General features: G+C 36.7%; 1 protein-coding gene across 3 annotated transcripts in view; it reads right to left on the bottom strand.

Annotated features, from left to right (window-relative positions):
* The window catches only part of LOC115218080 (importin-11), a 53480-nt gene extending 36640 nt beyond the window's left edge, over positions 1 to 16840 (bottom strand). The window contains exons 1-2 of one of the 3 annotated variants that reach the window (XM_036507958.1): positions 16658 to 16840; positions 15472 to 15693 (exon numbers count right to left, since the gene is read on the bottom strand). In XM_036507958.1, the coding sequence (XP_036363851.1) occupies positions 15472 to 15630 (159 nt within the window). In that variant the 5' untranslated portion in view covers positions 15631 to 15693; positions 16658 to 16840. Of the gene's footprint in view, positions 1 to 15471 lie in introns of all 3 variants that reach the window. The other 2 variants (XM_036507957.1, XM_029787856.2) reach the window with 2 other exon arrangements.
* Between the last annotated feature and the right edge of the window lie 741 nt (positions 16841 to 17581).

The raw sequence follows: 17581 nt of genomic DNA, 5'->3' as shown, positions 1-17581 counted from the left end.
CAGGTAGAATATTTGGGGCCAGATAATGGCTGGTTTAAATGCTGAGTGGTACAGTGAGAGGGTGGACCATTCATTATGAACACCACCAAATCATTCACCAAAATGAGAAAATTGTTATCTCTATAATGTCAGATGTTGTAGCAATAGCATAATTAACAAAGTTATCATAATTAGCAAAGACACAAGGTCTCTTTAGCCTTTATCTCTCATTAAACATTCTCCTCTCACTACAAACAATACACATTCATTCATGAAATGAGAAAATGGTTTTCTCCTTAATGTAAGGTCAAGAAAAAATGTCATGTTAACCCTTTTGTTACCAAATTCCTGCTAAAATAAAATACCTTTGTTTTAATTAATTTTGGGTAATAATGAAGAATTAAGTAAAGTAATTTTATCATTCTTGAACTGGTATTTGGAACATAAAGGACTCCACTTCAGTCATGAATGGCCATGGGATTGCAGCTAGAAAGTCCCCCTCCGAGACACAAATCTGGGCAAGGTTGTTTGTGTAAGACCAGCAATCACCCATGCATACCAGCCTCCCCTCTCCATGCCACTGATGTTATCCAAGGGAAAGGCGAAGGGACCGATACAGCTTGGTACCAGTAAATTCGCAACTCATTTCTACAGCTGAATGAACTGGAGCAACGTGAAATAAAGTGTCTTGCTCAAGAACACAACACACAGCCTGGTCCAGGAAGCGAACTCACTACCTCATGATTGCAAGCCTCATGATGATCTAACCACTGAGCCATCCACCTTCACTGGAACATAAATTAATATGAAATTTCTATCAGGGCTCTGGAGTCAGAGTCGGAAACAATTAAGGGGTAGCTGGAGTCGGAGTCGGTAAAACTATACCGACTCTGATTCTGACTCGTTATGTCTTTATTCTTTAATATAAACCAGTTATAACATAAGGCCCACTCAAAGTACAAGCGTATGCATATGCTTTATGTGATATGTAGACCATAATCACTTAATTACATAAAGAGGAGTCAGAGTTGGAATTGGAGTCGGAGGTGCCAATAGTACAGGAGTCAAAGTTTGTTTTATTTCAGCTCCACAGCCTTGATTTCTATAGAAGGTTTTAATTTAGTCCACTTTGAAAGGGAAAGTTTCCTTCATAGATCCATGGACATTCTTGGACAGTTTGGCATCAAAAGAGCTAATGGCACAAAAGACACTATGTACTATCTTACCTTTATATTCCTGTAATGGTTTAGAATTCAGATTACTCTGTCAAATCTAATGCTTATCTATCTGCATCGTTTTGAATTAATCATGCATTGTCTCATAAGCTTTGAGATTTTAATGATGTGACTATTTTTGGAATGACAGTTGGAGGATAGATATAAGAGACTGGATCTGGCCAGTCTGAACATAAAACAGACGAGCTATTTGGACCTGATATAGCTGCTTTAAATGCCCCCATACCACTAAGACCATCTGGTAACCTATGGAGTTCTCTTTCTTTCTACCTTTCATTCCAGGCCATGTAGCAATCACATATAATCAATGTTATCAAAAGGGTACACTGTACCATTTAGCTCTTTTTCTCTTTAACCTTTAACCATTTAAACGGGTTAGATTTGGTCTTCACACCTACCGAACAATGTCATTCTAAAAATAAACAATCATGTGTGTGGGTGCCAAGTAAAAAAGCACTGTTGATGGTGCCATGAAAAAAGCACTCAGTACACTCTCTAAAGTGGTTGGTACTAAGAAGAGCACCCAGCTGTAGAAACCATGCCAAAACAGACAGGAATCTGATGTGGCTCTTGGCAAACTGTCAACCAATGGAAAACGGAAATTAAATGATGATGACATCAAAATCTCAAAGCTATGAAACAATGCATGATTAATTCAAAAGAATGAAAACAAATAAAGTAATCTGAATGCTAAAGGGTTAACCACCCTCCTGTTACTACTAACACCATCTAGAGTCACCCAGGATTTTCTCTCCCAATGCCATCATTGCTCCAGTTCATGTAGCAATGACATGTAACTAATGTCATCATTAAACCCCTACAATATACTAACCAGTCTACCTTAAATACAAAGAATGAGTTGCTTATGTGCAAACTTTTACTCAAATTCTTTCTGGAGTATTTCAAGGATTAGCAATGAGAAAAGCTGTAAAAGAATGCCTTGCAACTTTGTTTAAACCAGGAAAAGCCTGGGGAAATGACACAAAAATGGGTGTGTGTGTGCCTCTCTCACAGCTTGACAACTGGTGCTGGATTAGGTCTCTGTGACTTAGTGTTTCGCCGAAAAAAGACCAAGAGGATAAGCATTAGACTTTCAAATAAATACTAGAGATACTTCCACTGGCTAAACCCCTGTGAGGAAGTGCCCCAGCATGGCCACAGTCCACTCATTGAAACATGTAAAAGACAGGAGAATGTCAATGATTCTGGGACGATGAGAAGCAAAGGGTACTTGAGTGGAATCGGTAGCTATGAAGTTCATTTTGCAATGGCATGGCTTTGGCTCCAGTCCCACTGCATGGCACCCTGGGCAAGTGTCTTCTACGGCCTTGAGCCAAACAATGCTTTTGAGTGAATTTGGTAGGAAACTGTGTGGAAGCCTCCCGACAACTTGATGGCCAGTATTGGTTTGTTTACAACCCTGTGACTTAGCAGTTTGGAAAATGGCACAAACAGAATAAGTAGTAGAAAACTTGAAAATAAATACTGAATTCAATTTACTGAACTAAACATTTCAGAGTGGTGGTCCAGCATGGCCACAGTCCAATGACCGAAACAAATAAAAGTCATAACAAAATGACTTGAAACATAGTAGGAGACACCCAAGGTGCTACACAGTGGGGCTGAACCCTAAACCATGTGGTTGTAAGGCAAGCTTCATAAACACCCAGCCATGCCTGCTCCAAAAAAATTTTTTTTTTAAATATATAATTTTTAAAATCCAGAACAAGACAAGGTTATTCCAACAAAATTATAAAAATAGTTAAAAACAAATCCTCAGCCAGTTAAATGTTTAACAATAGAAGATGTGATGTAATACGACCGTTAACCTAAATATTTTGCTTTCTATGAAGAACAATTCACAAAAACCTTTACTGCTGATCTGAGATGTGTTTATTTAGGATATGTGTTGCTGTTTAGCCCAGGTTCAGCAGTAGACCATAACTACTCTATTTTTCTTTCTTGTATAGTAAATCTAGGACTACACCATCCCATTGTGTCACTTTTTCTGTCTAAGGTCAATAGGGTGTGTAATGTAATTTGTGTGAGATTTGGTTGTTGTTTCCAGGGGACTGAGTAGCCTGATGGAGGAACTCTCATTGGTAGGTGAGGGGTGTGTCTCATTTCACATACTTGATTTGTTTTTTATCTTTTACTTTTATCAATCACTGGACTGTGGCCACGCTGGGGCACTGCCTTGAAAGGATTTAGTTGAACTAATCAACCTCAAGACACATTTTTCTTCTAAAGTCTGGTACACATTATATCGATGTCTTTTGCCAAAGCACTAAGTCACTGGAATGTAAACAAACAAACACCAGTTGTAATGGTTAGGGAACAAATACAAAGATAAAGTGTGTGTGTGAAATTTTGAAGTCTTGTTGGTAATGGTGGTGAAAATGGGCACTGCGTATGTATATATGCAATATATATAGATATATATAAATTAGAGAAGAACCACCATGTAGCAATTCAACAATGATATAATTAAATCATATAGAAAAAAATTAAAGGTACAATAAAACATTTACCTAGAACTAAATGAAGTACGAAATAGTATATAATTATTTACTATTTATTTATTATGTCGTACTTTATTTAGTTCTAGATAAATGTTTTGTTGTACCTTTAATTTTTTTCTATATGGTATGATTTAAGTATATCATTGTTGAATTGCTACATGGTGGTTCTTCTCTAATTTATATACACATATTACATATTGTGAAATTTCATTTAGTATTACTAAATTGAATTTTTCCGTGTAAGTTTGGAATCATATTCCTTAATAATATTATTCTATATATAATTGGAATATATGCAGTCTTTGAGAAATTTCTGTGCGTATATTTGGTATGTGTGTGTGTGTGTGTGTGTGTGTATCCTTGATACCAGACAATGGCTGTGAACAAGTATTACTGTCATACCAACAGTGTTATTCACCCAGACCTTCACTGACCCATATCAGGCCATGGAGAAATATCACCTTGCTGGGAAACAGGTAAGGGTTGATGACAGGAAGGGTGCCTCTGTTATCTGATAGCTTACATAAACAATAGATTTAATTAATTAATTAATTAATTGACAGTAACATGCCAATGATACTGACTTTACTTTTTTCTTTTTTCATACATGTTTCTTCTCTGCTTGAACCAATCTGTTATCTTAAATATTTCAAGTTTTTATTTCCCTCTCAATGTCTGATAAGACTTCTCAAATCTTATCAGATCTGCTTTGTCTATTAACCTTGAAATTAACCCATTCAATACCAACCCGGCTGAAACTGCCTCTGGCTCTGTAGCACAAATGTCTTGTTTCCATAAGTTTTGAATTAAAATCTTCCACCAAACCTCAGTCACAAGTTACGTTTCCAACACTAGCTTAATGATAACTAAGTTACCTTACAACATTCTTTGTTAGATTTAAAATTAATTGACAGAAACACAGACATTCTAAATAGGAAATATGGTAACAAAAGAGTTAAACCATGTTTTTTCTCCATATTTTTCAGGAATTTCTTATTTATCAGACAGAGTAAGAGCCTTCCAAAACAACAAAAAGAGTAAGGGGACAGAAGGCGGAAAGAGGGAAGGATAATATTAGCCATTCTTCTTTTTATATAAACACCTTGACATTTCTATGTGACCAACAAAAACACTGATAGTTGTGTCTCATTTTACATACTTTGATTTGTTTATCTTTTAGCATTTTAACCGACCATATCTGGTTCAAACATTCAACCTGTTTTATATGTGATTTATAAACAATCACATCTTCCAAATTTCCAAGCCATGGTATAATACATGATTAATTTAAAATTGTGAATAAATCATTAAAACCACAATATTTAATGTCCATTCTCCATGTCAAGAGTTGGACGGTTTGACAGGAGTTGACCAGTCTCCATTTGTCTGTTTTGGCATGGCTTCTATGGCTGGATGCCCTTCCTAATGCCGACCCCTTTATAGAATGTACTGGATGCTTTTACCTGGCATTTGTCAGAGTAATCTGAACACTAAAGGGCAAAAAGCACCCACTACACTCTCAGAGTTGTTGGCGCTAGGAAGGGCATCCGACTGCAGAAACTTTGCCAGATCGGATTGGGGCCTGGTGCAGCCATCTGGCACTTGCCAGCCCATAGTCAAGGCGTCCAACCCATGCCAGCATGGAAAGTGGATGTTAAATGATGATGATGAATGTATCTCTTTCTTTCTTACACCTTTTTGATACCAACCTGCCTCAAATCACCCTTGGCTCTATGATTCAAATTTACGTATTTTAATGTGATCTAAATTAAAATCTTCCATAAAAATTTCCTGTTAATTTTATGTTCCAAACATCAGCTTAATAACGACAAAATTATTGTTATACTTGGGGATGGCCATATTTTTCCAATTAAACACATTGCACAATAATATTTGGTCTTCACTTTAGCTTGACTATAATTATGAAGTTATTTCATTAAATTCATTATTTTCAAAAGTTAATTAAAACAATGTCAGTGTCTTTCAATACAAATATGGTAACAAAAAGGGTTAATGCAGTAAGGTGTAATATTTGAAGGCTATCTAGCTACTATTTCTAGCAGACCAAGTGACTGTTCAGAGTATCCATGGGTAACCTGCAGCCAATGAGACTTTCCGAATGGCACACCTAAGAAAAATTACCTTGAATTGTTTAGGTAGTGCAGACCACCTGATGAGGAGCCAAGCCTCATGTGGCGGACAAAGAAAAACCTGGCTGATGACAGTCAAGGCTGATCTGGGACCCAAGCTAGGCCCCCATATCTACAGCATTTGCCGTTGGAATAAGGAGTGGTTGGAGATCATGCGGTCGTTAGCCTCAAATTGCCAGGCCTGGTTGGCGTTTGTGAGAGATACAGCACTGAGGATGAATGAAGCCAGCTCAACCCACCCTGGGTGAATGCTGTCTCAAGACAAAAAGACAAGCCTCATGTGACCCACTTCTCAAAAAAGGCTGCCCATGCCTGGTGGGGAGGCACCCTCAACAGTCCAAAACACTTGAGTTGTTGTTGTTTAACCCCAGGCCAGTTCTGAAGGAGCACATCCGTGCTCAAATACTTCAGCCGTACTTTATCATCTTTCTCCCATGTGCAAGTGACCCAAGACAACATTATCCAACAAGTGCTTTTCTTAAGGATGATAAGAAATGTTTAAAAGGACATCTGACTGCTATTTCAAGCAAATCAAGTAACCATATAGTTTTCTCCCTCATTGGTTGTTGCTTGACTCCAAGTCTACCCTGACACTAGGTAGGTCCTACTGTGACCACTCAATCTTATTGTTAGACTCATTATCCAATGTAGCCTTCCCATTTTTTAAGCCATTAGGGAAGCAGTTCTCATCTGGGGTTCCTCTGGCCCGGGGAGTGGGGGGTGGGGGTGTTCATATAAGATTTTGTGGTTAAAATTTATCTACAATACAAAAAATATAAAATTTTTTTTATACCATTCTTAATAATATTTAATTACAAAAATACAATAAAATAACTTTTTATATACAGTAGAGTGAAATAGGGATCAAAAGGATCCACAGGGGCAAAAAAATGGTTGAGAACCCTTGCACCTGTGTGTAATTTGAGGGAGATTTGATTACAATTTCCAGCAAGTCTGTAATCATGTTGAAGCTCTTCCATTGATTTGTTAGAGTTCAAACAATTTTGTCAATTAGCTAATTGCATTAGTCACAATAGTCAGTACAGTGGCAACAGCAATACAATTGTTTTAGTCAAATGCAACAGCTTTAATCACATGCAGCTGCTTCAGTCACGCACACAGCTACATCATCATCATCATTTAACGTCCGCTTTCCATGTTAGCATGGGTTGGACGGTTCGACCGGGGATCTGGGAAACCAGAAAGGCTGCACCAGGCTCCAGTCTGATCTGGCAGTGCTTCTACAGCTGGATGCCCTTCCTAACGCCAACCACTCCGTGAGTGTAGTGGGTGCTTTTTGCGAGGCTGGCAACGGCCACGATCGGATTGGTGGATGAAGTAAAAAAAAAAAAAAAAAAAAAAAAAAAAGTACTATACAACTTAGTAGAAGTATCAGCTAACAAGGATTCACATGGTCATTGAAAAAATCATTGTGGAAATCTCTAGGTGTCTGCTTGACCTGCTAGAAAAGGCAGCCATGTCATCAGTCACATTTCCAGCTGTATCAGTAACACGCAGCTGTCCTAGTCACGTGCAGTAACATTAATCACATTCACAGCTGCATTAACCACATAGTTGCATCATCTGTCACAGTTGTGACTAGGGTCAATATGCATTAACCATTGTCCATCATATCAGTCACAAAATTCTATTTATCAACAATCTAGAAAACCTTGCATGAAGATTGGTTTATAAATAGCTTTTCTTGTATTATTACTAAATAATTTCTGAAAATATTAATCTCATAACGCAACGCACTCATTTTTTCACCCATTCATAGAAATATTCTTGGAATATTTTTTGTGCAACTCTCCTTTCCCTCCCATTCATCTTCCTTTCTCTCTTTCCCTCCATGTTATCCCCCCCTCTGACTCTTCCTCTCTCCTTCCACTCCCACATGACTGGTCACAATCTAAGGCAGCGTCCTCCTTTCTCATGTTGCCATCGACTGGATTGGTAACCCTTCTCCGTGTTCCTTGCTCTGCCTTTCTCTTGTTTTTAGTCCTTTAGGACATTTTTCTTCTCTCCTTTGTCTTTACACAACACTTGTCTATCCTAAACCATGGCTTTTTTTTTTTGTTGTGACCTTCAGTGTTTGTTTTCTGTTCATTTGTGTATTTAGTATCTGTTTTACAACTTGACCTTCTGTGTCTTATCTGTCTGTTTATTAGTATGCATGTTTGACTTCTGAATGTATATAAATATATACAAGCCATCATTGGACAGTTCATTGATAGCTTAATCGGTCAAAATTTCAAACTACCTGTCAATGCTATTCTTGTTAAAGAATATTAAATTTGCACTCAACCAAATGTTTTGAGTAATCCTTCAATTTAATGTAAAATCATTTTTATTATAACATAAAAACATTTGTATATATGGCAGTGCCCCAGCATGTCCACAGCCTCAAGGCTGAAACATATAAAAGAATATATATATATATATATATATATATATATATAATATAGGATAAAATTTTCGAAAAATTTTTTTCAGTGGCCAGCATATTAAAAAATACCTTTAAAGGCTAAATTTATAAACAACTTATAAACAAGGGCAAAAGGAAAAAAAATTCCAATGCCAAATATGCTGAAAATAGACAAATTGATCATTAATAACCACATATAATTCATCACTCTAAGGATGCGTCTCAAAGCAAGCCGACAGAAATTTCTAAAAAAATTCCGTTATTACCGAATTGGCCTTAATTTCTGAGTTAATTCATAAAGAATTTTCTTATATATATATAAAATCATCATCTTAACACCCACTTTTTCACTGCTTGCATGGATCATCTGATCCATGCAAGCCTAGATAAACTTTGCTGAAACAGAATTTTCTATGGCTAGATGCTGTTTCTGTTGCCAACCCTTGCCTGTTTTCAAGTGAGGAATTTATTCCCCCCAGTCTATCAAACAGTGAACTCTCTGGACATGGCTTCATAGAAGACTGCAAGTGGATGCCAGCTGTTTGTATGAATAGTGGAATCAACAATCAACAAGCAAATGCCAAGGTGTATCAAGAAGTCTGGATATGCTTTCACAGAAGACTGCAAACAAGTGACACCGTTTTGTATAAATGGTGACCCTTCGTTTACAATTGGTGTGCAGATGTCAAGACAAGAGAATACATATTCAGTCGTATACTCACATCTGTATACATATATACATACACATACATCTTTTTATCTTTTACTTGTTTCAGTCATTAGACTGTGGCCACGCTGGGGCACTGCCTTGAACAATTTTTACTTGTCAACCTCAGTATTTAATTTTTATTTAATTTGTTTTTAAAAAAGTCTGGTACTTATTCTATCAGTCTCTTTTGCTGGACTGCTAAGTTACAAGGACATAATCACACCAATACCAGTTGTCAAGCAGTGGTAGGGGACAAACACAGACACAAAGACTTACACACTAAAGGCTTCTGCAGTTTCCGTACCAAATTTTACCCAATGTATTGATGAACCTGAGGACACCAGCCAAAGGGGTCCTATGCCTTTCTGTCACACACACAACTGGCACCTTTACTGAGCTGGTCTTTCTGAAACCAAATGTTAAGGTTACTGGGTGCTTTCTTTCTCGATCACCATCTTGATTGATCAAGTGCTCAAACTTTACTTCTCTCATATACCCCACACCCTAATCTTGGAAAAAAAATCAAGGACATGATGGATGATGTCTTCCCATGTATCATATTCCTGAAAAAATAAAAGACAGGATGGTTGTGGCCAGAATTCTTTTGATTGTAAGCCTGCTTAATTCGGACAGACCACAAGCTAAATGCAAGAGCTGAAAGTATCTCAGCCAATGGCAAAATAAGTTTTTGTTTGGACATGTTCTGAGAGTCCCCCAAAATATTTCCCAAAGTCAAAGTTGTATCAGCAAAAGATCATGGTGACTGGTAGTCTGCAATTGGCTTTGTCCAATACAGCTTTCTGGAAGCCAATCAGAGCATTACAGCAGAGGTTTACTGCAATCAACTCGCTGAAATGCATGCTCACTTGCAAAAATTGAGACCGGCATTGGTGAATCATCGTGGCCCAATTCTGTTCCACGATAATGCAAAGCCACATGTTGCAAGAATGATACTGCAGGAACTCACAGACTCGGGATACGAGACTTTACCACATCCTCCATTTTCTCCTGATCTTTCACCCACTGACTACCGTTTTTTAAAGCATTTGAACACATTTTTAAGTGATAAAACTTTCAGGGTCCAAACCAGAGGGTAGTCAGTTTCATGCTACGGGATAAAAGAATTAAAGAAGTGGTTCTTAACCTTTTTGCAGTGCCCCGCCCCTTTAAAGTATTGTAATGCCACCTATGTGACAAATGAGGTATCACAACTAAACTAACTTAACATGGATGACAATTTGTAAATTTTATTCAGAAAAATGGGTTTTATAAGCTTTTAACAGTGAAATGATTAAAAGAAATTAATAAAGATCAAAGCTGTAAATTTACTTTATTCGTTGCAAGTTAATGACTTGTTTGTGCCTGATGAGAATTTGCTAATTTTTCTACATCAGGTCAAGTAACACGGGCTAGAAATAGCAGCTCTATTTATCTCTCATTTTATTTTAATAACCATTACTAGTTTTAGCATATTTAGTATGTTATGTTACCCCATGACCTCCTCACTGACCCCTAAAGCCTAACATCCCCATTGGGAGTAGTACCACTCATGTTGAGAACCTCTGTGTTTGAGAATGAAAAGGGTGATGCATAGTCTTGGACATGATCCTATTGTTTGATAATCCACAGCATCAGAACTTTTATCAAAGATGCTGAACTTCTTAAACATATCAGTGTAAGGACCAGCTTTGATGAAGTATGGTAGCATCAGATATCTGTCATCAAGGTTGGGGGTGGGAGTCAGGCTTTGCATTATTGAAGGAACACTGAAGACCTGAAATAAACTGCAGTTGTCATAGGCCATTGATTGATGCCATGGCTGCTTATATATATTTCTTTTGGTAAACAAAGATTCTCAGGTGCTGCAACAAGTTGAGAAGCTGTGAGGCTCCCCCAGTTCTAGAAAAAGGCTGTGGCAAGGTTTCAATATCAAAGAATGTATGATTTCATACCTAAGCAGTTTTTAATGGCCTTAGCTATTGTCTTGCTACATAAGCATATCTTTTGCCTGTTTCAGTCATTGGACTACAGCCATGCTGGAGCACCACCTTGAAGGGTTTAGCTGAACAAGTTGGCCCCAGGACTTATTTTTAAGTCTGGTGCTTATTCTGTTGGTCTCTTTTTGTTGAACTGTTAAGTCACAAGGATATAAAGAAACAAACATTGTGAAACAGTGAAGGACACACACACACATTTATGACTCACTTTCACAGTTTCCATCTAGCAAATTCACTCAAGGCATTGGTCAGCCCAAGGCAAGGATAGAGGAGACCAGCTTAAGATGCTGTGCAGTGGGACTGAACCCACAATCGTAGGGCTGAAAGGCAAGCTTCTTACTACATGCAGCTGTACCTGCACCTATACATTGCAGATTTTTGCAAACTTGTTCATGCTGGTGGATGGATGTGAGACAACAGATAATTTCGACATCAGTCAGACGTGTTGTTTATATCAATAACGGCAGAGTTTGTTTCAGCAAAAACATTTCATTGCAATGACTCTACACCTGATTGGCACGTACAAAGCACCATTCAAGTGTGGTCGATGTCAATGCTGCCTGACTGGCTTCCGTGCCGGTGGCATGTGAAAAGCACCATTCAAGCGTGGTCAATGCCAGTACCACCTGACAGGCCCTTGTGCCAGTGGCACATAAAAAGCACCCACTACACTCTCAGAGTGGTTGGTGTTAGGAAGGGCATCAAGCTGTAGAAACACTACCAGATCAGACTGGAGCCTGGTGCAGCCTTCTGGCTTGCCAGCCCTCAGTCAAACTGTTCAATCCATGCCAGATTGGAAAGCAGACATTAAACAACGACAATGATGAATCCATCACAATTTCATCATCATCATTTAATGTCCATTTTCCATGCTGGCATGGGTTAGATGGTTTGACCAGAGCTGTACCAGGTTCCAGCTTGATTTGGCTTGGTTTTAATGGTTGGAAGCCCTTAACACCAACCACTTCATGGGTGCTTTTTATGTGGACCAGCATGAGGGGTCTTCAAAAGGAAAAACCTTCAGCTGGGAGGGGAGCAGAGATAAAGTATAATTTGTAACAGAGAAACAAAGTAAATATCATGTCAAAACATCAGCACTAAATTCACAGAGGCAAACTGGCTAAATCATTAGAGCATCAGAAGAAACGCATTCCAGTTTCATGCACTCTGAGTTCAATTCTCGCTGTGATCATCTTTGCCTTCAACTCTTCCAGAGATGATAAACGAAGTCCTGAACAAACTGGTAGGGAGCCCTGTGGTAATTGTTCAGGCTTTTAGCATTCTGAATTCAAATCCCACTGTACCCTTAATACTGCTGCCTGATCCTTGAGTGCTTTAAGTGGTGCCACTTTACAATGTAGTTTACCGCAGGGGCCATAGTCTACACTGCAAAATGACATTATCTAGGTTAGGTTACATTCTAAAGTAGGTTGCATGCACACAAAAAAAGGGGGAGGGATACCCCTTTAGATTAGCCTACTTTGTTGCAAACATCTGAACTTGGCTTCCAATTTCAGGATACCATTCTCTCTCCCACCCACCAGTCTCTGATTCCCTGGAAAAAGGGTCATGACCACTGTATTTCCTTGTGACTAAGTATATACACACATAAAATTAACCCTTTAGCATTTAAACTGGCTATATCTGGCCAAAATATTCTACCAGTTTTAAAGTTTAACCTGGCCAAATTTGGCCTCCCACACACTTACCTTATAGTATTATTCTACAAGAAAAAACAAAACAATCATCATTAAAACCACAATGTTGCAAGATAACGGATGATTAATTCAAAAGAATATGAATAAATAAGCATCACATTTGACAGAATAATCTCAATGCTAATAAGTTAAAAGGTCTTAATTTAGTTGCCTGACCCGATGCAGACACACACATACAGATATATTCTTTTATTCTTTTACTTGTTTCAGTCATTTGACTGCAGCCATACTGGAGCACTGCCTTTAGTCGATCAAATCGACCCCAGGGCTTATTCTTTATATGCTTGGTACTTATTCTATTGGTCTCTTTTGCCAAACTGCTAGCATGGAAAACGGATGTTAAATTATGATGATGATATATATCTCGTTGCTATTATGCAAGTGTCATAAATCTAAAATGTTGCTTTTTTTTAGAAAACAAAACAATAGTTTTGCCATTCCATAGCAAAACTGTTGTACTACACTTTGACAATTTTTTATATCTTGGCATCTGAAGCAGCTGGAGATACGATAGTTTGACCAAAAAAACTGGCTATTGTAAGCAAAAATAAATAAATAAAACATGCATTTGACCAAATTTGGATATCTGATAGTTTAACATAATAGCAACAATATATATATATATATATATATATATATGTATACACACCCCTACTTTATTATTAAAGCTGCGAAAACATTCTTGTTTTCAGTTGTGATTCAGAATGGAACAAGATTTCTTGCTGCGTTCTGAATCACAACTGTCCAACAAGTGGCAACGTGAAACTCTGAGTAGCAGATTTTTTTTGATAGTTTTATGATGTTTTGGCAGCTTTAATAATAATAAAGTATATTATCCTACCTCCAGTATTTGAGTACTATTTTGCCCCACCTTGTTTCACATTTATGTACTTACTCTGGTATGTGCATGTATGTATGTATGTATGTATATGTGTGTATATATATATATATATATATATGATTAGTTACAGGAATCATTAGAATCTAAGCACATCAACACACAAGACTGGCTACGTACCATACATTGAGATCACACTGAGGAAAAAAACAACCATGAGATGAGGTGTGTTAGTAGAGTACTGTATGTATATATATATACACACACACATTTATATACATAGGTACTGAATGCAATACAAACTGTAGATCCGACTCAGGTTTCGCATAAAAAGATCCCAAATGGGGATTTAAAATATACAACTGTTCCAGTGGAATTTTATTGATGTATATTCACCATGTTGGTTGTTGGATTGGTCATGATCACGGTTTTACCTCACCTGTTTGATACCTGTTTAAAATTTTACCTGAAGATGGTGGACTTATGCTATGATGTAATCTATGAATACATCAATAAAATTCTACTGAAACAGCTGTAGTAAAGTTTAAACACAATTTGTGTTCTTTATATATATATATATATATATATATATACATACATACATACATGTATTTGCTGGGTATGTTATTGATGTCAATACAATTTTGCTACTTCTTTTAAGGGTTAACATTGTTCCTTTTACTATATTAGACTGGGGTTGTTGAAAAGACAGAAAATGCACAAAACCCCCACTTAAAAAAAAAAAAAAAAAATATATATATATATTAAATGCGTACGTGTGTGTATGTATTTTATACAAACTGTTAATGTGTGTCTACCAACGAGATACAAGACATTTACGAACAAGTTTCTTGTTGCTCTGTTTTAGCCTCAGGTCAGAACTGATCCAAAAACTAAACGACATGGTCAAATTTATTTATTATATATCGCTATTCGATTTAAAATAATGGCAATAGAAATAGAGATTCGAGTATTACTGTTGAAATCCCGCAAATAAAACAGAAGCAGAAATGGACACGAGAGGAATACATTTCCAAAGCTAAATGCGTATTTATAATTTTTTTTCCAAAGAAGACCAAGAATAAAACCATTCAAAGTCTTTTAGTAAAAATAACTTCAAAGGTGCCCCTAGAATTTACTACAGTAAGAAGATAACGAGGGAATCTCTTGATGTGGTGATAGTAATTCCTTGTTCTAAGAAATAAATGCCAAACCTCCTTCTAGTAATACTGTTACCATTTTTGAAAACTCGGTAGGACATATTGCGTAACGCAGACCTAGAGAAACTGTGTGTGAATAAAGAAAGAATTAGGGATGGTCACAGTTAGAGTGTCTGTTCCTATGGGAGCAACTATAGGGACCAAGCATCAGCGAACCGGCAACGGAGCCTTCAAGTGGTCATCCTTCCACCTGCTAGAAATAATAATCAAATCCTTCAAATTAATTCACATCGCAGAATACATTTTAAAAATCGGGGGTTGGGGGTGGGATATTGGATAACGTAGTTCTAAGGCACCATCATGTCTGAATAAAATAAAGACGTGATGGTCACAGTTGGAACACAATTGATCACATGTCTATTCAGTCAGTTTGTTTGTTAAACGATAGTGTAACATCTAAGTGTATCGTTGTTGAATGCTAATTGTGGTTAATTAACTGTGTGGGATGATCGCGAAAAAAGCTTCGAAGAACAACTGAAACAAAAGAGACGAAAGAAGAACGAATCTGATGAATGAGTGTGTAAAGGAAATGTGCATTTGTACTGGCAACAGGTTAGGGTCAGGTCATATATAAAACATCGTGACACAGAAATAAGGAGAAGCAAGGCAGACATGTAAAAAAAAAAAAAAAATTTTCTTTCTTTTTTAAAGATTCAAAAAAAATAAATGACTTACCGACAGAATAGTGTAAAATCCAGGACTGGTCTCCCATTGCTTTAACTGGTGCACAGCAGGTTTGAGAACATCAGCATTCTGGCTGCAAGCATTTGTTAATGTGTGCAACACGATGGGGCCTGCACTTGCCAAGTCCATTTTGACTACGGTTCCACTCATTCAGGGTATAAAGCATAAAAAACAGAACGGCCTCACTTCTTTTACTCTCCTCACCAACATGATCTTTGCAAACATATACGAAACAGGTAGATTTTCATGTTAATTAATAATAATAATTATAATTATTATTACTGTTTATTATTGTGGAGGTTTCTTTTAATTGGAGTTCTAATGAAATCTCTTAATACACCACAAAATACATTTAATGTTTTACGTGTTCAGGGAGGAAATATTTTTTGGCGAACAAGTTAAAGATAAGTCGTATAAACATATATTATGTGTAGACATATATTATTATTCTACATCTATATAACTACATATATACAACATGGGTTTTTAACATGTAAGCAAGATAAACGAAAGCAAGTATTTTTGCTTCGAGAGATTGGTTTAAGAGATTCTTTGACTGAGAGAGAACTTGTGACACTCACACCATTACTTTATATATATTACATACATACATATATATATAAATATACACACACATATATATAAATAACTATATACACATATATAACGGTAAAATAATGGAGTCTCTTGTAAGGAAGAAGAAATGCGAACGTTTTTGAGAGCGTTAAGTGATTACAACCCACCACAAAAATATGAAGAGAAGAAGGAATATTCAGTCTGTGAGTGTGTGTGTGTGTTTGTGTGTCTAAGGATAAAACTTGTTAAATGATTGCCAGGATTTCATTCACATGTTTTAGCGGTGAACGAAGGTGGAGTTGTTATGGAAATTCTTGAGGCTCTTCGCTTCTTTCATCCAGGCAAAATGTTTGAGGGTGGTTTTTGGGTCGCTACGTTTTGTTTTCCCCACTCAATCCGGACAATGTAGACACTGACAACAGATACGACACGAAACTAAACACGTACTGCCATGAAATATTAACAGAATTCTCCTCAAAGACAAACTTCTTTCTTTCCATTTCCCCCGCCATTCATTTTTTTTGTTTTTGTTTTTGTTGTTTTTTTTCTTCTTTAAAGTCTACTTAAAAAAAAAAAACTATAAACAAGCTTATTTCTCTACCTGTTGGCTTTTTTCCCTTTTTTTTTTGCTCTCTTTTTTCTTGTTAACTTATATTTTTAGCAATGCATCTTCTTGTTAACTTTTGCGCTGGATTTGATCCGAATTTGAAACCACATCAGAGGAACACATGGGGGCAAGATTTAATACTACTTCCGCTCACGAATATCTTTCATCACATCAACCGCGTGCAGAGAAATGGCTTAACAACTATTTCACAGATCCCTATCCGAACCGAATAAAAAAAAAATTTTTTTGAAATATATTAAAACCCACTTTTTATTTTCAACCAGAGATTTATTATTGATTAAACAAATAAGCATTTTCTTTTAAATATTACATTGTGACATTTAAAGATAATAAAATATAAGGTTTGAAAATTTGAAACCAATATCGAGATCTTTTTATCTTTTGCTTGTTTTAATCATAGGATTGCGGCCATGCTGGAGCACTGTCTTGAGGGGCTTTAGTCGAACCGCATTTATTTCTTAGAGCCTGGTATTTATTCTAACAGTCTCTTTTGCTGAAGCGCTAAGTTATGAGGATATAAACACTACACTCTTGGAGTGGTTGGCATTAGGAAGGGCATCCAGCTGTAGAACCTTGCCTGATCAGATTGGAACCTGGTGCAGTCTACTGGCTTGCCAGTCCAACCCATGCCAGCATGGAAAATGGACGTTAAACGATGATGATGATGATTATTATTATTATCATTATTATTAATTATTATTATTATTATTATTATTTCTGAAGGGAGATTTTCTTGTTTTTTTCAAATTAAAAATTACACTCAACAGAGAATATTATTTGCAAGATCTTGCATTGAAACATACTGGTTATATATTTTAGAGTTCTTTCATTAACAATATCACATTACTTTCAGCTAAGCAACTGATACAGCGAGAACTACTAATTTGAAACTGGTGG

Source organism: Octopus sinensis, linkage group LG12 (assembly GCF_006345805.1).
Source record: "Octopus sinensis linkage group LG12, ASM634580v1, whole genome shotgun sequence".
In the NCBI taxonomy this organism is placed as follows: Eukaryota; Metazoa; Mollusca; class Cephalopoda; order Octopoda; family Octopodidae; genus Octopus; species Octopus sinensis.
Note: the sequence above shows the minus strand (reverse complement) of the source record. Positions and strands in the feature narration are given on the sequence as shown.